General features: G+C 41.2%; 1 protein-coding gene across 1 annotated transcript; it reads left to right on the forward strand.

Moving 5' to 3' along the window:
• Nucleotides 1-1,891: 1,891 nt before the first annotated feature.
• LOC120543786 (RING finger protein 145-like) lies at nucleotides 1,892-21,732 on the forward strand. The gene is made up of 12 exons (XM_039777022.1): nucleotides 1,892-2,092; nucleotides 9,360-9,612; nucleotides 11,696-11,804; nucleotides 14,036-14,127; nucleotides 14,848-15,083; nucleotides 15,249-15,424; nucleotides 15,571-15,711; nucleotides 15,818-16,000; nucleotides 16,243-16,390; nucleotides 16,682-16,804; nucleotides 16,927-17,160; nucleotides 17,364-21,732. The coding sequence occupies exons 2-12, from the start codon at nucleotides 9,429-9,431 to the stop codon at nucleotides 18,021-18,023; spliced, it is 2,286 nt and encodes a 761-aa protein (XP_039632956.1). The 5' UTR covers nucleotides 1,892-2,092; nucleotides 9,360-9,428; the 3' UTR covers nucleotides 18,024-21,732.
• The last annotated feature ends 674 nt before the right edge of the window (nucleotides 21,733-22,406 follow it).

A 22,406-nucleotide genomic window follows, 5' to 3' on the forward strand; every position in this document is an offset into this window, starting at 1 on the left:
CTTAGTGGTCCCCTAATACTGTATCTGAAGTCTCTTTTATATAGGCCTTAGTGGTCCCCTAATACTGTATCTGAAGTCTCTTTTATATAGACCTCAGTGGTCCCTAATACTGTATCTGAAGTCTCTTTCCCGAAATTCAGCCTTGGTGCAGAATTACAGCCACTAGACCCAGTCCCACAATGAGCTTTACTTAGTATGTAGTATTTCTGTGTCTGTAGCTATTGAGGAGGAGAGGGGCTTGACCAACTGCCACTTTGCTCTGAAAGCCATGATGTCTCTCTTCTCGCGGGTGGGCCAAATTCTCTGGGCGGGCAAAGCAGAAAAAGGGTAGGTAACCTTGCTCCTTATGACCTCATAAGGAGCAGATTCCAGATCGGCCCATTTGAGCTTTTATTTTCTCAAAGGCAGAGCAAGATACCCAGGGCTTGGTTTACACCTATCACCACTTCTAGCCACTGGGGGACCATAGGCAGGCTGGGGGAACGCATATTAATGTAAAAAAATCTCATAAAATGAAATTTTCATGCCATGAGACCTTTAATTCAGGGTTTTTCAGTTTCAGGCTCAGAATGGTCCTTTTTTTTCCAGTTTTCAACTAGACAAATACCACTTCATCTGGGCAAGGGTACACTTGATTGACCTAATATTTGTTATATTTTAATTGTTTTGTTTTAATATGTAGCTATAGCCTACCCAGGTGATGCTGAGTGTATAATCCTGGGGAAATAAAGTGATTTGAATTTGCTGTTGTTGGTCAAACCAATGTGGGCACTTAGGCCTTGTTTAGACATAGGCTACGTTTTTTGACATCCAGATTTTATCCAGATTGATTTCAGAAAGTCTGGACAGCAAAGAAACACATGAAATGCGATTTTTTTACAAATTGGATCAAAACCACACTTGGAGGTGGTAGTGAAGTGCGAATCCATTTGGATTTCTACAGATGGGTCTCAGTCTGGATGGTCTGGTCGCTCAAATCGGTTTTCAAAGTGTCTCTTTTGTCGCTCGTGTAGCCGAGGGTTATAAATTGTGCCTACTCATGCAGATATTAAAATAAAAACACATAGGCTCTGTACTCCAGAACAGAACAGTTGAACATTGCACACACATATATATATGTGTGCAATGTTCAACAAGCCTGCGTGTTATTATTAAATCTGTAATACTTTTTATCTTAAGTGCTGCATTAAATGCGGATGGTATTTTGCAATATCTTACAGTAAATTCATTGATTGATTAATGCATTATCCAAAAAGCCTACAGCTTTTTAATGACACAAAATCTTAATATAGCCTAGCTTTTTGTGTAGTTTAGTAGTTTTAACCATAGACTTGTTTTGACTTAATGGTTGATATTAATGTAACATTTAAAATGAATCGCAATGTGATGTGATTGGAGAATGATATCCATTAAATTAGCTTAGTTTTTTTTATCTTTTACTTGGTATCAAGTGGAAATGTTCTCGTGATTTATGGTTATCTCTTTAGGGCCAAATTTCTCAGTTTTAGCATAGTAACAACATATATTAGCAGCAAACTATCAAAACAGTCAAACTGAGAAGCGCTTCAGCACCATAGACAGTATATAAGTTCAGCACCAGTGACGTTTGAAGCTTCGGACGCCATCAGTCACGTGGTATTCCTTAGTACAAGCTGAGAAGATCTTTGGTATAATTAAAGATCCTTTGCAAAAATCCTTCGATACCGTCTCTGGTATAAGCTCCGACCCGACACAAAATGTATTAAACCTTATTTTGCAGTCTATGATTGAAACAGTGCGCTTCACAGAAGTGAAACAAGCTTCAGTATCATCCGCCATATCTCTACTTCCCAGTGTTGGGTCTATAACAAGTACGGGGCCAAAAGGTTTAACGGGATAGACTATATTGCGCATGCCCAGTACATCCTTCTCGGTACTTCAGGGTAATGGCTGTGCTAGGTGGGACGAGCGGATCGACCGCATCCTTTGAGTGTGAGGCTCTTCCATCGAGAGGACCATTTTAACTCAGGCGGTGCCGAGTTAAAATGGTCGATATCCGACCCGAAAAGCATCCCGAAACAGCTGTAAATATTGCGAACATCGTCCTTTAAATGTAAGTTCTCTTTTTTTCTTCTTAGTCTGGCCTGGGGCTAACGTTAGCTCAGGATCAACGAGTCTGCTTGCTAAGCTAACTGGGAAAACAGTTTGTGCTAATCTTCAAAAGGTTTTAGCTAACGTTATCTGCTTTTGTGTGAATGTGTGTTGACTCTGTGTGTCTAAAGTGGTAACGTAAAAACCAGGCTAATACCCCGGTATATATTTTTTCGCGTTGAAATGAGCTTTGTTGTTGACAGTAACGTTAGCTAGCTAGCTAACTGTCGGCGATGCTAACTGACTACGTTAGCTTAAATTATTGGCACTGTGCCTGCTGCCTGCTCGATGCAGCTCATCATCTCTACACAACACGTACAATGGTATAGCTATATTACCACCTTGACACTTTCACTTAATTTACTTCACCTTTCTATGTTATCCTGCCACATACAAACCAGTCTATTTAGCTAGCAAAGTGTTGCAGTCGTTTGCGGCGTAACGTTAGCTAATAGTTTTTTTTCTTCCGTGGAGACGGAGGGGTTACTAGAGTTCATGGCGTAACGTTACCACAATTTATGCAGCACTTACTCATCCATAACGTCTGTTGTGCCGATGTTTCAGTAAAGCGAGGCATGATATAAATACAACAATTTAGTCAAATCCAACCACACCATGCCCTGTAGCTGTTTATGGATTAATTTAGGAAAGATAAAAATACAGTGGTAGACGGTCGCGTTATGTAAACTCGGATCCTGCGAAGTGATCTCTTCTCTGGCCAATGGTAGTCATGATTAAGTCAGAGTTATGTAAGTGGTCCTCCTGTCCCGGGATGCAGCAATATTAATGGATGGAAACTCTGCATTGGCAACTTTGGAGTAGTCCCAGGCATCATAGCTAAGTGATTGGAAACTTGTCTTTTTAAGTGCCACAACAAAAGCTTGAGGTGGAATGATCAAACTTTAGTCTGATGTGAAACAACGTGTGTTATACAACAAGTAGCTCCAACCAGGCAATCTGATTGGTCAACTAGACTAGACATTTAGAACGTGCTTAAATCTGCATGATAGCTCACCGGGCTCATCCCACAACGATATTACTTCACCATTTCCATGTCAACATTCCAGAGTCGAATCAAAAACACTTGTATTCGTGAAAATCACGAACCACAGTGGAATACACAGAAGCTCTCTGACAAATTTATATGAAGTGATTTATCGGATTGAATGAGTTAGTTTTATCATACAATGCTCAGGATTTATTGGAAGTGTTTGGTTATACAACAATTATATTCCGACCAGGCAATCTGATTGGTCAACTAGACATTTAGAACATTCCTTAAATCTACATAATAGCACACCCAGAGCCGTTTGAGCACACCATCCTCATCACTAAAATATAATCTATATCCTTGACGTTCTACTTCCAGGATTGCCCCGTTGCCGTCGGAATTTAAGCAGGATATCCTTTGTTTTGGGCTTCTTTTGTGTTGGCATTTTAAACTCTGGTCGATTTATGAGGACTATGGTTAACCTTTTCTCAGATTTCTGCAGGGTTAATCCAGACAGCTAGCTAGACTATCTGTCCAATCTGAGTTTTCTGTTGCATGACTAAAACAACTTTTAAATGTACACCAAAACAAGTTCCTTCCGAGCCTATTTTGCAGCAGCACGGTAGCTTTTCTTCTGTGCTTAGCATCGCCCAAGACGATTGTGATTGGTTTAAAGTTATGCCAATAAACCAGAGCACGTTTTCCTCCCATCCCCAAATGTTATGTTTGAATAACATCAGCTGTGCCAGTGAGTCTGTGACACTGCGCTATGTTAGAAATAGCCTACATGTGAAGTTTGCAGGCAAAGTAGCTAATGATCTATCATTGACAAATCTACTTATTTTTTTCAGCAGAATCATAGGCCCCGTTTACACGAAGGGAAGACGCAGATATTTTCCTGCGGTTTGGCCTCTCATTTACACGAAAACCCTGTTTTTTTTAATCACAGAAAACAATTATTTCTAAAAACTCCAGCCAAAGTGGAGATTTTGGAATACTTTATTTGCATGTTTGCAAGTAAACTGAGATAAACGGAGGTTTAGGCAGCCGAGAGAGAGAAATAGGACGTGATTGGTTGCTGTTGTTGCCATACATACATACATACATACATACATACATACATACATACATACATACATACATACATACATATACACACAGGTACATATAAACGAACACTTTTCTTAAAACTGAGAGGATGAAATGTCCGTTTATGAAAATAGCCGGCCACGTGTAAACGTAGCAATAGTTACAACACGATTGAGCTAGAAAAGCAGCTTTGTGTTTATGTGCTGTATTTATTCAGTTTGGGAAATCCAACAATCACTACAAAGCTAACGTTAGCTCAAGTTGGCTGGCTGACTCAGCAGGGACTAGAAATCTTTTGCTTTGTTTTTTCTTAAGTGATGCGTACCACTAGAACCGCCAGAGCCCACGCCGTTGAATGTTGTGATTTGCTAAATGGAATTATTCATTCATTATTTCCCTCCTGCCCTGACTTTAGCCTAAATACCTATTCTACACATTCTATATTGTCATCCTATTAATATTTAAAGGGGTGATAGAATGCAAAACCTATTTTACCCTGTCATAGTTGAATAACGACAGTTCGGTGGGTAAATGGAACATACATAGAAGCTCAATCCCATTGACACCCCTTTACTATGAAAATCTCATATTTTGAAACTGCTGCTGAAAACGGGCGAATCTCAACAAAGCTAGTTGCTTGCGTAAGCATCTCAAAAACCGGAACCTTTGTCACAGCCATGGGTGTATTAAGAGAACGGTCACGCCCCAACATTTACATAGGCTACACAACTGACCTGAGATCAGGTAGTTTTCTGAATCTAGCTAGGTCACGCAGATCTCTGCTATTCCATTACAAAATTCACTTCTGAAACTTTTTTATGCGAGAAATCAACCATATAAAGCTCAAATATGGGCCGCTTTACGAAAATGGATGACTAATTGCAAATTTTCTCCGACTGTGTGTCGGAGTTTAGTGCCGGTGTTGGTGCTGCCTGGGTTGCTACATCGCCGCCCTGACCGCAGTGTCAGCGAGCTTGTTACGCCCGCAATCTTTTACCGCAGCCCGCAGGTTCCAGTTAATCTTATAATGGGTATGTGTGTTGAGTTATTTAAACAAACAATCGGGGAAATAAACGCCTCTTGTCCGCGAGTCTCATTGATAGAGCCGCGGTGAGATGGAGTCCATCAATGAGAGCTAGCTAGCCTCCTCCTAACTCTGACATTCACAAAAATACATTCAATTGAAATCCGAAATCGGACAAGTGTTAGCTAAGCTTTGTAAGACCTTGAGGAATCTGTAATATTCATGCCGTGACGAAATTCAAACTGTAAATATACTTTAGTTATGCGAAAGTGAGCAAGCTGCGATATTTCCCCATTGTAATGAATGGGACATATAGCAAGCAGCTGCTCGTCCTACAAAGACGCCGCGTTCATAAAAATGCCTTAAAATCAAATCGGACACAACGGTTAGCTTTATAAGACATTGGGCAATGATGTTATATAAGTGGCGTGGACGAAATTCAAACCGTAAATATATTATAGTTATGCCGGGCGCGCGCCGCGGGCCCGTAGTGCAGTATCCACAAAGGGTGACTTTGCGCTGGGTATGGAGCCCAGCAGGCTGCCGCTTTCTTGTCAGACTGTGTGGAGCTCCTAAAGTCCCGGACCGTCTTACCAAATTTGCAATTAGCCATCAAATTTTGTAAAAGCCGCCCATATTTCAGCTTTATATAGTTGATTTCTCGCTTAAAAAGTCTCAGAAGTGAATTTGGTAATGAAACATTGCAGTATCTGGAATATGAGATTCTGTCGCTTCTCTAATGTATGTGTATTGGGGATTCGCTCAACCAATCAGCGCGCATCTCTAATGTGTGCGTATGGCAAGTCGCTCAACCAATCAGCGCGCAGCTCATCTAAATATTCATGACCATACCATATTTGGAAGAAAAGCTCTTGTTACAAATAGGGCCAAAACACAGGGATGCATAAGGGCCAATAAAATATCAACCAGGCCATTTTCAGCCCAACCAATGTTACATACCCCATTAGGAGACCATAAGGAACAGTGTGAAATACCCTATATAATCATTCTATCACCCCTTTAAATAATATTTAAAAAAACAAATTGAGTTTTTTTTGGTGTTTTTGACAAAAAACATCCCCCTTTATTCGGCCGGAGCAGCGCTAATTAACGTTGGTACTCTCCTCCGCCCTCTCCTCTGCAGCTGAATTGATGCATTTGCATGATGGCCGTACAGCACATTGAGACAATAAACGGGACAGAGAAACTAATTTGCACACAAATGTTCACTTATAATCGCCCACAGTATTCATCATTTGCAGTTTCGGCTAGTAACTGCAGTGTAATTGAGTAGGTGAAAGGAAGTTCAATAGAAATGCAATCTTTTGTATGAAAATAAGGAATACAATTATGTTTATGTTGGCTGATGACTCTAACACTATAAAAGAGGATTACACAGTTTGCATGTTCTGCTGCATTGCAGATTGCAAAGCACACCTGACTACTGGAGCCATTTAGCTCAGACTTGCAGAGTACACAGTTGGTGCGGTTCGAGGTCAGATCATGTTCTCACCACAAACCAACCGCTCCAGAGTTCGTTCCGAGACCACCTCATCAAGGAGGTCTCGGTACGCTTGTTTGGTCCGCTTTTGGTGCGCACCCGAGTGCAATTGCCACATTCACACCTGCCCAAACGAACCGCACCAAGGGTGTAAACTAACTCAAGTGAGAGTCAACCGAACTAAATGAGGCAGGTGGGAAAGCCCCCTCAAATTATCCCAGTCAGGATCCAGTTTGAGTTCAGTAGGTAAGGAATTCCACATGTTGATCCCCCAAACATAAAACGCTGTTTGTCCGAATAAGGATTTATGTATGTAATTTTTATTTTTATTTTTCTAAATGTATGCTGACTGTAAATATAAACGGAATAGTATGAGGAAAAACTTGGAATCATACGTGAACAGGGCCGGGTATGGTTAAAAAAAAAATTCTATGCCAATACCGTGACTTTGATCCCGGTTCCAATACAATACTTTTTTTTGTTACCAATTTTATAAAACAAAAAGAAATGAAAACATTACACATTACAGCACAAATCTACGTGAGCCCCATCTCTGTGCGTAAAGTTGAGTTTTTTTTTTTCTGCATCCTAGATGTGTAGCCATTCCCCAGCAATATTAGATCTTGGTAGAAGCATGCTGCATACTTATTGGCTCACTAACGCTGATGAGATTTACTCCATAGGTATTAAAATTGGGTATTGAATGACAAGGCATTTTTCGATACTGGCAATATTGAGTCGGTGTCTAAAAAGTATTGAATTCGGTACCCAGCCCTATACGTGAATAAGCAGATTTTGCAATTGTACCTAATATATCAAGCCTGACTTGGAGTCGCACCTGCATAAACATCTGAAAGTTTTCCCCACGTAGTTTATTATCCCAGTTGCTTTTGCAGTGCTCATGTTACGTTTTGTGCAGTTGGTTAATGTGTGAAAGCAAACAGAACTAAACAGACTATGTAAATCATTTATGGTTGAATAAGCCTTTGTGTAATGTACTTTTATATAATCTCACTTTTGGAACTGGAACAACCATAGAAATAAAAAAAATTGATTAATTTACTCCATTTTTATTTCTATGGCAACAATGTTTTGGCAATTCTGGAATCTTGTCAGTCACTTGTACTAGCTGTTTTCCCAGGATTGTGTTTCCTATATTCCTTACGCCGCCTTCACACTGGCAGTTGAAATCATCTCCGATACGGCTTTGAAATGACCGGAAGTCATTCATTTCCTATGGAGATTCGCAGACCGCATGCAAATGGGTCCGGACCGGGTCCGAACGAGTGCGGTGCGAAAAAATCGTGTCAGTTGGTCATCCGGATGCGTTCAAAAAATGTAACTCTTGCGAAAAAGACGGTTCCTATCCGACGGAAGTTAGCGTTGCTATGGTACTGATAAACAAATCTGCTAATGCTAATTGGTTAGCTAGCAACAGACATCTAACTATTGACATTATACCGCTATATCACATTTAACCGACGTGACATGTCAACGTCCTGGGCAACTTTACTCCACGCAGCAGCCTTTCTATTTATATCTGTATAAGAGAGGTCATTGAGAATCGGACATTCAGACACTTATCAGTCCTTCTAGTTGTTCTGCCATTTTTGTAAATCACTTCCGAAGCTTTTCAACGGTGTAGTACGACGTCCGCTGGGGGCGTATTGCGTATTACGGAGCTGATTTCAACTGCCAGTGTGAAGGTGGCGTTAGTGAGCAGCAGAGAGGAACATTAAGGGAAGAAAGCCAACAAACCAACTGAGTTGTATCTGTAAATGTATGTCTGTAGTCTTTGGTTTTGTTGACTGCCCCACCTGAATGATCCACCTTGCACAAACACAAAAAACGTTGGAAGGAGCAAGGCAGCACTTTGTGAATTTGTTACAGGTGGTCATGTCAACCGCATACTTGAAATCATAATTTGGGTTGCAGCAACAATTCATAATACCAAGTCTTAACCCTTGTGTTGACTTCGGGTCACATTGACCCGTTTTCAATTTTTGTTTTATATCAGAAAATATGGCACATAGAAATAAGCGCTGAAAATGTGTAGAAGAAAAATGTAACAATTTAAAATGTTGGAAAAAGTATAAACAAACTGTGAAAAAAAGGCATCAACATTTTTTTTCAAGGTTGACAGGAAGACAACACAAGGGTTAAATGAACAGTGACATGCACTACCGGTCAAAAGTTTGGGGTCACTTAGAAATTTCCATTCCACTCCATTACAGACAGAATACCAGCTGAGATCACTTGCATTGTTTTTTTTAATGAGGGCAGCAGTTTTCAGAAATGTTGGCTGTTTCTGGGTAGTTTATGTTCACTGCCAGCCACAATATAATTTTACTATTAAGACAAAAAATACTTTTGGGTCACAGAATGGTTAACAGCTTTACATGCACTTCACTGTTGCTTGTAAATGAAAAAGCTGTTTTTTGAGTGTTTATCTCTCCTGTTTTCTTCTGAACTTTAATCTGTCTCTCTCTACCTCCCCGTGACCTCTCTTTAGTCCCCACCCCGGTCCTCTTTTAATGCTGGTTAGCTTTCATCTTTCTCCTCATTTCTTGCTGTCATTCTGTGTAACGGTTTCCTGTTTTGTGCATGTCCCTCTTTCCCTGCAGTACACCCACTGTTAACATCCAGTCTTAGTGGTCAGTTCCGCCTGCCGATCAGAGGTTTACACTGAGGCCATGGCTGTGAAGGACCGCGTAGAGGCGGTACTCAATGTGGGACTGCGTGTTCCAAGCATCATGCTGCTGGATGTCCTGTACCGCTGGGATGTCAGCTCCTTCTTCCAGAAGATACAGCGCTCCAGCCTCTCCAACAACCCCCTGTTCCAGTACAAATACCTGGCACTCTACCTGCACTACGTGGGTCAGTGTCACACACACACACACACACACACACACACACACACACACACACACACACACACACACACACACACACACACACACACACACACACTCACACTCTACAAATACTACATTCCTCCTGTATTAACACTTCTTAGAGGATTAGTGTAAAACAAACCCATTACACAAATGCTTTGCGCTGTCAGCACTACATAGCAGTTTACACATTTGATAATGTAACACATGTATAAAGAGCTGTAGCCATTGGCCTGACAATGTTATCAGTTGACTTAAATAGCAAGGGTTTTGTGTGGACTATTTGACTAGGCTATTAGCTAAAGTGGCTCGTGTTCTGCTAGCTTTATCAGTAGCCCAAGAGCCAACCGTCACAATGTTAACCTCTTTGTTGGATTTGCATGCTTTCTTGTCTTTTATTTTATAACATTCAGCAAAGTCAGCCCTCTGTACCCACCTCTGTCAGTTTTAGAATTGTCACACATGGTGGTAGCATAGACAGTATATAATGGACCAACAGATCCCGTTGCTCTGGACAGAGACCAGTGAAGGATATTAGAAGCACTTTTCCGGTGAGTGCTGAGCGTTACTGTGCAGCTTCCAACTGACAGAGACAATGTAAATGTGACGTGAGCAACCTGTCTGAAAGTTGGAAGTCTTCTGGTAGCTGTGCCAAGAGAAATCTCAATCATTCCCAATCTTGCAGAGACGGAGAGCGTAGGTATACGTAGGGAGATAACCTAGGCACAGGCTAATTATTGCTAACTGAAATGCTAGTTCATGTTAGTAACATCAGGTGATCGTTTGGTAGCATCAAAATGGCACCATAGGAGGTTAGGGTTCTGAAGCGAAGCTTACCCCCTTAGGTAGGCATTAAGCCATGAGGCTCTGCTTTGTAGTTATTACAAGACAGTCACCTGCCAGTGAAAAGCTAGATAGAATAATGTAAGTGGGAGTTAACACCATTCCCCCTGGATACCTAGTAAAAAGAACTGATAGTGCAGTAACAAGGACATGATCCCTCACTGGCTTCCCACCAACATACACTAACCAAAGCATTCGCTCAAAACAGAGGCACCACTGTCCGGAGTTGAATGCTGGGTATTTGAACAGTGTCTGTGATAGTGGGGCTAGTATTTGCCTAAATTTCAGTAAAATTAATTTCTAAAATAATCAAGTCTGTATCTTTTTAAGTAGTACAGTTGAGCTAAAATGCACAAGTCTTAATAGTAATAGTGGAAATCCCATTTTTGGTTCACCACCACAGATCTTCCTTGTGTGAAAGTGCATTCATCCACTAAATTTGACAAACGTCCATAACTGATTGACTTACTCGCTGACAGTGAAGACAGACAAGCTGGCAAAAACGTAACCCCGGTGGTAAAGGTAGTGAAGTGATGGACACAATGCCAAAGTGCGGTGAAACGTGGCATTAAAAACACTCTTCCTAGCTGTGTCTCTAGATCAAACTGGATGGTTGTCATTTTTATGATAAGTAATTTCCACTTAAATGTTGATTAGAAAATATGTTTACAAGTGTAGTGTTAGTCTGTCTCAGCTGCAGTTAATCATATGATCCAAGTAATGACGCACCCTTTTTAACAACCTCCTTTTGAAACCATCCCACAACACACTACCCAGAAAAGCGGGGGTGGTCAGACTTGGCTGCAGTTTGTTAATGAGCCAATAGGCTTGGTATGTGCTGATGAGTGCTTTGGGTGGACGGGCAGAATAATAGGGGGGAGAGATGCAGTAAACCCAAAGTAACTGTTGCTATGCACTGAGGAGTTGTGTGAGGGTCAGGGCTTTAGGAAGTAGACTGTTGTGCACTAAGCCTGTTGGCAGCAGTGACTGTTTGATTGGCTGTCAAAAATAGCTATTTGCAATTACATAATAAACTTCTGTCGCACACATGCACAAGTATATCACTTTTGTGTTGAAAACAGTATGGGCTGCAAACGGAAATCAACAGAGATGCCTTCATAATGCATGTATTGCCACGTTTTACTTTATGCTGTTTTTGTTGATTGTCTCTTACCAGTTGTGTGTGCGTGTGTCTGTCTGTATGTGTCTGCTATTGCCTACAGGTTACATCCTGAGTTTGGTGCTCCTGACTCTGCCTCGTCAGCACCTGGTTAAACTCTACCTATATGTCCTAACGGCTCTGCTGTTGTTTGCTGGTCACCAAGTCTCAAGGTACACACACACACACTCACACTCTTACATCCACTAGTAGACATGATAAGATGCAGCTATCCCGAGTTCTGTTACTCTGTTGAATTCCTTCAATAATAGAGAATGTTTGTGTGATGGCACCTGGTGACCATGTTATTTCCATAACTGATGTATTCTTCTAACAGTGACATTAGAAGTACAGGGCCCCATTTCAGAAAGCACGTTTAGTGAAAACTCTGAGTTTGATAACAGTGAGATGAGGGGAGATAAAACTCCAGCCAGTTTCAGAAAGAGAAGTAACTTAACCTCAGTCAGTTACTATGGTAACTGAGCCTGTGAACCTAACCTGATCGGGAGCAGGTTTTCTTCAAGAAACCTAGAGTTTCTCTCAGTCTCTTCCCTCTGACGAAGCCCTCTTTCATTTCCTCATTCAGTCCGTATCAGGCACATTTTAGCGCAGTTTATCTGCATAAGTAAAAAAACAGCGTTGGTTTATTAACTGTGTTAGGCACACTGTAAAACATTTTTTCTCTCAAAACGTGGCATTTTCCTTTTGTCGACGATCCCGTTTAGGAAGAAGCTGTATAACTTTGCGGGGTTAAACATACGTCGGGAGATGATATTGAGGCCCCGACTATAGCTGCATTTTCATTTCCAGATACTAGCCTACCTATTTGAGCGGTATCGTTTTTCTTCCCAGTCTATCCGTTATGTAGCCTACATAACCTTATCCGTCCTCCTATCACTAATGTCACCCATCGTGGACATGCTCTACATCCCAGCAGATTATTTGTCGCATTACGTTTTTTTGCAAATGGCATTTGTCTTTACAACATTGGTGATGCGGAGCATATTGGTAAAGCCACTGTAGCAAAGCGCTGTCAGAAGAATGCGACTCGCTCTGAAACGGGTTTTTTTAAACGTTTTTGTAGTGTTCCCTGGACACAAACCAGTAAAAGCCATTAAAAAGGAGTTCCACAGCATTGCAGGTGAATGATGTAAACCCTTTGAAATAAAAGATTATGAATTATAATTCTGTTAATGATGGTGCTGCAGCCTCAGAATAGGATTAGTAGGCCTTTTTTCGCCTGCAGGATTGCAACTAAATGAAATAAATTATAGGTTCAATACCATTTCACCAGTAATATTATACTTATGATTAAATATGAAATTAATACACTATATTGGAACTTGCGCGTTTACTCTTGCAACAATTTTTAACGAAATGTATGTTCAAAATAGAAAAAGTAGCCCTCAGTATCTGGTGTTGCCACCAGCTGCATTAGCTGCAGTGCAGCTCCTCCTCATGTACTGCACCAGACTGGCCACTTCTTGCAGTTGTTGTTGCCATCCTGTACCTGTCCCGCAGGTGTGATATTCGGATGTACCGATCCTATGCACCTGTTGTTACACGTGATCTGCCACTGTGAGGACAATCAGCTGTGCTTCCTGTCTCCCTGTGGCTGCCTTAGGCGTCTCACAGTAGGAACATTGCAGTGTATTGCCCTGGCCACATCTCCTGTCATCATGCCTCCTTGCACCATGCCTAAAGCTCAGATTATGAGAGAATCTAGTCACCTCATTCCACTCCCCATTTCCGGGTGAGTCCCGACTGCCCTGCCGGCGACTGAACATGTCAGGTCGGCCAAAATGAAGGCCGACAGCCCCCCAGACTGACGACGGCACGGGACGCACCGAACAGATTCGCGTCACTGACCTCACCAGACTGTCTAACGGCCGATAATTGGCTAAGTGTGTCCCGGCTATTAGGCACATTCACACAGATTCGCAGGGACCATGGGTGTCTTTCTTTTGGTGTTTTTCAGAGTCAGTAGAAAGGTCTCTTTACTTTCCTAATTTTCTTTTTAACTGTGACCTTAATTGCCTACCGCCTACCGTTATTGTCTTTTTGACCGTTCAACAGGTGCATGTTCATTAATTGTTTATGGTTCATTAAACCTGCATGGAAAACATTGTTTTTAAACCCTTTACAATGAAGAGCTCTAAAGTTATTTTGATTTTTACAAAAATATCTTTAAAATACAGTGTCCTGAAAAAGGGGTGCTTTTTTTGCTGAGTTTATATCTTTTTCCAGGCCCTTACCCACAAAACATATTAATAGCTAGTGTGACTTTAACCTTGTGCTAGTAAAGATGATGGCTCGAAATCCTTGTTGAGCTATAGGTCAGTGTTTAATAATAAGTCACAATAGATTTCACTGTAAATTGAGCATTTTGACCTCTCTCTGTCAGGGATTATGTCCGCAGTGAACTGGAGTCTGGCTATGAAGGATCGGTCTACCTGGAACCTCTCTCCATGAACAGATTCACCACTGCACTCATAAGTATATTACAAATGAAATATTACAAATGAATGCATTGAGACACTTGTAGAGTATACATGACAAGGCATGGATGCATAATGCAAGGCACTTAACACATACCGGTCTTGCATCTCTGTAAGATGTTTGTACCTCAATCTTTCTGTAGAGGAAGTGGTAGACAAAGATAAGCATTTGTAGTTTTTTTTTTTTTTTTATACACTTGCTAAAAAAAAAATGCTTTGCTAGATTTAAAAAAGCTTCTATTTAAGGTCCCATCACTTGGTTGCTGTTGGCGTAAATCTTAATGATCAGGTCACTCTTACCCCTAGTACTGTAAAAGCTAGTCCATGTTGAAATGCAGTATGTTACTAGTTAGAACAACAATAATTGCTATGCTCCTGGTCTATAGGACCTGGTTTCATCTTACTGGAGAGTAGATATGGAGTCTTTTGTGCTATAAATATACCCTAATGAAGTGCTGAGTGAGATTTTACTGCACAGTGAAAGCATGAGAAAGCAAAAATTACATGGTTACAGTGACAAAGATATACTGATTATTATATACTTTTATTGTTTTATGTTGTGTTTGAATGTGCCTGACCACAAATGAGGTTCCCTCACAGTAAAAATAAATTTCTTTGAATTGATGCAGAAAGAGGGGGAGATTGAAGTTACTAAATGTGAAAGTCCTTTGTGTACGTGCATCTTCTTACAGGTTGATCTTCTTTCGTCTTCCTTCAGGTCAGCTGGTGGTGTGTACGCTATGTTCCTGTGTGATGCAGACCAAGAGGATTTGGCTTTTCTCTGCTCACCTCCTCCCTCTGGTGGCCAGACTGTGTCTTATCCCACTGGAGACCATCGTCTTCATCAATAAGTTCTCCATGATCTTCACAGGCCTGGAGGTCATTTACTTCCTGGCTTCTAACTTGTTGGTACCATACAACCTGGCCAAGACTGCCTACAGGGAGCTGGCTCAGGTAATAAACTAGTTATGTGGCCTAATGTTGTTGGCTTTTTCAGGTTGTTATTACTGCATTTCAGCCATAGTGGTCCTGAGAGATTTGCTCACATGTAATATGAATGTTATTCTGTCTTTGTCCCAATTACCTCCATCTCTCCTCTTCTCTGTCTCTGTCCCCCAGGTGGTGGAAGTGTACGGGCTGCTAGCTTTGGGTATGTCTCTATGGAACCAGCTGGTCCTTCCAGTTCTCTTTATGTGTTTCTGGCTACTGCTGTTCGCATTGCAGATCTACTCCTACTTCAGCACCAGAGACCAGCCTACCTCAAGGGAGAGGCTCCTTTTCCTCTTTCTTACTAGGTAGGCCCCTGCCACTGGTTAGACTAGTGTTTTGTATATCAGCAGTTTATTGTGGACTTACTTGGAGTATAAAATGGCAAGTTTGTTTTTATTTGCCCCATCTTGTAGCTGTTATTTACTCCTCTCTCCTCCCTCCATGTCTTCAGTATAGCAGAATGTTGTAGTACACCGTACTCCCTGCTGGGTCTGGTTTTCACCGTCTCCTTCATTGCTCTTGGAGTTCTCACACTCTGCAAGTTCTACCTGCAAGGTTACAGAGCCTTTATGAATGACAACACCATGCACAGGTCAGTCAGTGCATAGGTCTGTGTGTGGGTACATTTGAGGGTGTCTGTTAGTAAGTGGCTATACTTGTAATCACTTTGCATGTTTGTTTCCTATCTGTCTGTGCAGGGGGATGACAGAAGGCATCACCCTGCTGATCCTCGCTGTCCAGACTGGCCTCATTGAGCTTCAAGTCATCCACCGAGCCTTCCTCCTCTCCATCATCCTCTTCATTGTTGTTGCTTCCATCCTGCAGTCCATGCTGGAGATAGCTGACCCCATAGTCCTGGCCCTGGGAGCATCAAGAGACAAGTAAAATACGTTTACCATACAACTTGTTTTGCATTTTATTAAGAACAAGTTTAGATATAATAATTTTATATTAAAGGTCAAAACTAGTTGACAATTATTATTATTATTATTATTATTATTATTATTACCGCAAAAGGCAGGCAATGCTTTGGGAAAATGAGGCAAGTACCCTGACCTGACCAAGTTGGTACAGGTGAAGCTGATCGACTTCTCTTTTGCTCCATCCTCTGTCTGTCCTTTAGGAGTTTGTGGAAGCACTTCAGAGCCGTGTCTCTGTGTCTGTTCCTGCTGATTTTCCCAGCCTACATGGCCTATATGATCTGTCAGTTCTTCCACATGGACTTCTGGCTACTCATCATCATCTCCTCCTCCATCCTCACATCACTGCAGGTGACGCACAACTAGACACACACAGAGCATACTCGTGCTATTAAAAGTACTCCTACACCTCTCTGACCTTTTTTGTATTTGTTTGAATGTTTTAGGAAATTAAAGCACGATAGATTTAATTGCACTTAATGTGTCTCAATTCATAGAGACAGAACATACTAGAAATCTTGTCTCTAAAACGCTCCTATTTTACCCACTGCACCTGAAGATCCTTAAGCATCTGTACCGGTGATTAATTATTGAATTGTATTACATCAAAATGCTGAGACACTCTCCTCTGTCACCCCCCAGGTCCTCGGCACTCTGCTGATCTACATTCTCTTCATGGTGGAGGAGTTTCGAAAGGCTCCAGTAGAGAACATGGATGAAGTTATCTACTGTGTCAACGGGACGTACAGATTGCTGGAGTTCCTGGTGAGTGTCACACATGTACACACGGTATACAGAAACAAGAGGGAGCAGTGTTGACATACAATATTGCTTCTATGGCATTGACATATCGCTACCTCACTATTGCTGATGTCCTCCTCTGCCAGGTCGCAGTGTGCGTGGTGTGCTACGGCGTGTCAGAGACGGTATTTGGCGAGTGGAGTGTGATGGGAAGCACCATCATCCTGGTCCACTCGTATTATAACGTCTGGCTCAGGGCCCAGCTAGGTTGGCAGAGCTTCCTGCTCAGGAGAGATGCTGTAAACAAGATCAAAAGCCTCCCCACAGCCAGCAACACACAGCTGGAACAGTACAATGACATCTGCGCTATCTGCTACCAGGTATGATCTGATTATGTGTGTTTGTGTTTATCTAAATCGAGTACATGGCCAAGAATGAATGCCATGCTTCAAGTTTAAAGCTTGGCTACTGTGAAATTGAATTTGATACATGCTAACATAGAGCAAAGTAGTTTTGAAACAAATTAAATGTCAAAGGAAACCTAACAAAACCACCTGTGTGTTTTTGTGCTTTTTCCATCCAGGACATGAACAGTGCTGTGATCACTCCATGCAGTCATTTCTTCCACGCTGGCTGTCTGAAGAAATGGCTTTATGTCCAGGAAACATGCCCCCTCTGTCACTCGCAACTCAAGAGCCAATCAACAACCGCTACTGTCCCCAACCAAGATGTCCCTGCAGCCAATCAGAACCCTGCAGGGCAGGAAGAAGCCCCAGCCAATAAGAAGCCGAAAGATCACACTCTTCCAGATGATGGGAAGGAGGGTGGGCCAGGAGAGCAGCAGGGAGATAATGGACCTGCCATGTCAGCTGGAGAAACCTCCTCCTCCTCCTCCTCCTCTGGTGTTCCCTCTACTCCCCAGCATCTGGCCAGGACTTCATTGTTGTCTTCTTCTCCTTCCCCACTTGTGACTGAATATCGGAACCAGTCGCTTACAGATCATCCTTCTTCGACTTCCTCAGACACATTGGACATGCCCCCCTCTCTCTCATCTCTCTCCCACTCTTCCTCCTCACAGCCACTGGCCCAGGCACAGATAACCCCTGTTGAACCTGAGCCCACCCCTCAGATAAACCCAGGCTTCCTACTGGACAGCCAGGAGTCATCTAGTGGTCCATCATCACAGCTTGACCAGCCCACTTACCCTTCTGAGGAACAATCACCTCCTCCTTGCAGCCTCTGAGCCCCATTGTAACACACACGACATACGTGCATGCACATGTAAACACACTATCTAAATAATCTAAAATCTGCCTATATTCTACTTGTCCAGCAGTTGGCTATCCCATCATGTTAGAAATTCAACTCCAAACCTCTCCTCCATATCCATTTTAAGAGAAAAAAATACAAAACAATCTCTAAGCAGATCTTCATTACTCTGCATCAAATAAATGCCGATGATTCCAACTTCAGAAAATGTTGCCATTTTTCAGGCAATTGTCTTGGAACAGTTCACCTAAATGTGTTTCCATGCTGAGTTTAACTTTCATGCCAGCAATGATTTCATTTCCCATTCAACACAAAAAAGGGAAAAGCAGTAATCTCATCTAAAAAATAATTAGTAGTTCTACATGATGTCCACGAAATGTGAAATCCTGAATGAAACTGAAGTACCACATCCCTTCTAGCTTTTGACATTGATCTCTATGACGACATTTCTAAAATCCTGCTTATGTCCTCATTTCATGTGATGGTTGCTCCCATCATGCCTTTGTTTGTGCATCTTCACTCTCATTGTTGTACATTTCACAGTATTTGGGTTTTCTCTTTAGTCCTGTATCTGCCATGATCTAATTAGGAATGGGTCAGAGGTTTAGAGAGCCTTGATAGGTTAGCGATAACTGGTGGTTGCATTTTAAACAGTGACAAAGTCATAGCATTTCATATGGTTCACAACATTTCAAGTCTACAGATTTCTCCATTTGGTTTTGATAAAGATGTTTGGTTTTCACTGTTGGATGGCAGTAGTTATGTGTATTAGTGAATACACTAAGCATTAACAGAGACTGAATGTTGTTTCTTGAGGCCATCACGTGACCTGAAGCCTGGTGCTATGCAGAGGATACATGGTGTGGTCTGTTGAAGTGTTACAGTGTGAACAAATCAAAGGGTTCACATGGAAAAACTAATTCATTTCAATTGTCAAGCTTTCTCTATTGTACTGCTTTGAATCAAACTTGTTTGGCTGGTCCCAGCAAAAACAGTTCTACTCCTCATCGCCAAACTTTTCTATTACTGTTAAAGAGATGTTATTTTTAAGATAATTTTTACATTACTGCTTTAATGGATGGAGACCGGCTAAAAACAAGGGGGAGAAAGAGTGAGATAACATGTCATAGAGGCCATAGTTGGTATTTGAACCTTCAGCATTGTGAGAATGTGGAGTGTAAATTAGCCCACAGAGCAGGCAAGCAGCCCAAACTCTGTTGTTGTTGTTGGCTTTACTTCATTCATGGTACTCATCCGCACTCATTTTCCTGAGCTCAGCTGATTTTACAAACCCATTCAACCAGTCACATTTAACCTGTCCATCCCAAGTTTGCCATCGAGCCAGCGATTGTTGAGGCTCTTTCATGGCAGGAGCCAATCCCCTTGCTCCCTGCAGCTCCTTTTTATAAACCAATCACATCAAGCACCCTGTGTTTTCTAAGACCATCATTATCCTCCTGCTGCTCAGTCACTTCACTCTATGAAATGTTATTACCAGCAAATTGAGCCGTTTCATAGGAAAGACTTTTGTTTCACACATGCTAACACACATCTGTGTTGGCTCCTCCACTTTGCAAATGGGGAGAAGTGTGTGTGTTGAAGAGTCAGAAAGACTAAATCTTGAGAATGCTGAGTCTTGATGCACGCTTGTATTTAGAGCTTGCACGCTGCCACTGTTACCATAGCATTTATTTGTTTGTCTCCAATGTGCTCTAACCTTGCTACCAATTTTATTTCTGCCATTTTCTTTTTTTTTTTTTTGGGGGGGGGGGGTTGCATTTGCACTAATGTCATTTATACTAGCAATGCTCCAAAGCTGTTCTGTGGCTGTGAGCAACCAAATACCTTCTGGTGTGTTTGTGTACGAGGAAACAGCCTAATCTGTTTGTTTGTAATGTATATACATGTTGCTCTGTATGACATCTATATTAAACCAGGCGAGTGTTGATATATAAATAAGATCAGGGCTTGGTTTCTCCAAAGCTTCCTAGTGGTTTGGTGTTCTTTGTTACTTTACATGCCTGTGAACAAAGACAAACTTTTGGCTAGGAACCTTTCGGGGTAACCAAGCCTTCTGATCTGCGAGACCAGCCAGTGGTGCTGATTCTCCGGTCTGTATGACGCGTCCTTAAGCTGATGTGATCACTCTGGTGCCCTCTACTGTTAGGAGTGGGATCAGCATGGCGCAGAAGGACTGGGGATGCACTAGTTAACCCTCAACCGTATTACTTACTACCACTATTACTAAAGGTCTTATTGCTATGAATGACTTTATTGTTGACATTGGAAAGCGTCGGCCACAGGGCTGAGAATGAATACACAATGTATGATCAAACCTGGCCAGCGCTGTATAACTGTTTATTTTTTTTTAAGAGATGAAATTGAGAGTTTGATGTATTTTGCACATGTTCCTCTGAAAGGTGAACATAAGGACTTTCTGTATTTTTGAAAAACTCATTCTCATTTTATTATCAGCTCCATTTCTTAAGACTTTGATGTAAAACAAAGACCCAAAAATAGTTTCAAAGATTAAAACGGCCTCATATGTGGAGCATTTGACTGTGTCCAGCAGAGAGATCACCTGTTCAACAATATGTCACATGCTCCACAAGATGAGAACTGTCATTGGCAACTGTATGTGAATTTGCGTAGCAGTATTAAGTGATAAATAACTAGCAGAGAAGCCTGTCAGCTGTTGATTCCTGATGTATTTGCTCAGTTTATACTCCATGTTGGAGAAATTGCGGATGTTGCGGTCACTCTCCAGGCTATGATCTGTGACATCTTTTCATACGGCCTATGACAGTTTAACATCAAATGCTTTAAGGCAATCGGAGATCAATATTTAGTATGACTAAACAACTTATTCATCTGATAACCATAGAAAGTGTAGATGCTATGGCAAAACGAAGCTTTTAAATACATTATTTGCATTTTTATGCATCTCTAAGATTTCAGCTGTGGGATTGACTTCATGTAAACTGCAAGTTGTCTGTGAGCTATTGTGCCAAACAAATACATAAACCCTTCACTGCTGCTCCACACATTGAGCAGCATTAATTTGACAAAGCAGTTCCTCCTGTCAGCTGTGAGCTTGGTGTGTTTCTAAAACATTCTAAAACGGTACATTTGCCATCAATCCATGTCAGTTAACATAAATTATATTTTATAATTGCTCTTGATTGACTTGCTGGTTAAATAGCACTATAAAAAAAGCCAATGTGTCCTACATGTCACAATATTTCTTAATACTGAAACAGTTCATGTATATTAATTTTAAAATTGCTAGTAAGTAACCAGGAGGAATATAAACAGGCTACAGCCCGTTTGATAGCTGAAGTCAATCTCCAATCAGAAATCCAGATGTTTCTTATTCTCAATTTATCGCAGTACTTTGCAAAATCATTACTCTAGAACACTGAAAATGTAAGCAAATATCCCAATGGAATCTATAGCTGCCACAAAGCACTCTGACCACATTTCTCTTCTGAATGCATTACAGATGATACATGATAGGTTTTTTTCCACACACACAATTAGGGACCTGCTCTCTATGACTGAATGCCAGTTGTGTTCTGTTAAAACTCTTCACAGTTGGTTTTTGACTTTATGTCTGGCATTGCCTTGGTTATTTTACAAAAATTGAATGTCAAAAATAAATGAACCATCCCACTCTGGACTCAGCCTTGGATCTATTTTTTTATATTTTTTATTTTGATTTACTATATGTTATGTACTTGTATGCACGTGTAATAGTGCAATACATAGCACTTTTGTAGACGTGAAGTGGTATTAGTCTTAGTAGTAGCAGGCCTAGTATTTCAATTTAAGTCTTAAATTAATACAATAAAAAATGACATACAATTACTCAAATATGGATCACTGTTCATTTTAGAAGTTAGAAACATTGTAATATTCATCACTGAGACTCATATAAATATGAATATCACCATGCAAACAAATTTGTTTTATTAATTTGGTATTCTAGTATTTCAGGTTTGGTCTGGTGGTGTATCAGTGCGCGTGTAGATTGACAGGTCAGACACATGATGGCGCTGTTGTGTCGTTTTTAGACTGAGTGAAAGGTAATCCAGGACACACACACACACACACACACACACACGACTATTTCTGTAACAGTATGTAACTCACTGCACAACGTTGAGTTTATAGTGGTTCTATAGCGTGCTTCTTTTTAATCTTCCATGTTCTTGTTATTCAAGGGTCTACTTTGGCGGTGTGTGCATGTTTCTGTATTATTAGGTTCCTTAATTATGCTTTCTTAATATTTCTTATGACTTAATCTCGCAACAATTAGCCTATGTGTTAACAAATAGCTCTTTATGCATGTAGATTA

The sequence above is a fragment of the Perca fluviatilis genome, chromosome 16, assembly GCF_010015445.1.
Source record: "Perca fluviatilis chromosome 16, GENO_Pfluv_1.0, whole genome shotgun sequence".
Lineage (NCBI taxonomy): Eukaryota > Metazoa > Chordata > Actinopteri > Perciformes > Percidae > Perca > Perca fluviatilis.

Bases quoted from the DNA above. Each gene is read 5' to 3' on its own strand.
- LOC120543786 (XM_039777022.1), top strand. From the start codon at position 9,429: ATGGCTGTGAAGGACCGCGTAGAGGCGGTACTCAATGTGGGACTGCGT. The intron at 9,613-11,695 runs GTCAGTGTCACA...TATTGCCTACAG, and splicing joins ACTCTACCTGCACTACGTGG to GTTACATCCTGAGTTTGGTG. The intron at 15,712-15,817 runs GTCAGTCAGTGC...CTGTCTGTGCAG, and splicing joins AATGACAACACCATGCACAG to GGGGATGACAGAAGGCATCA.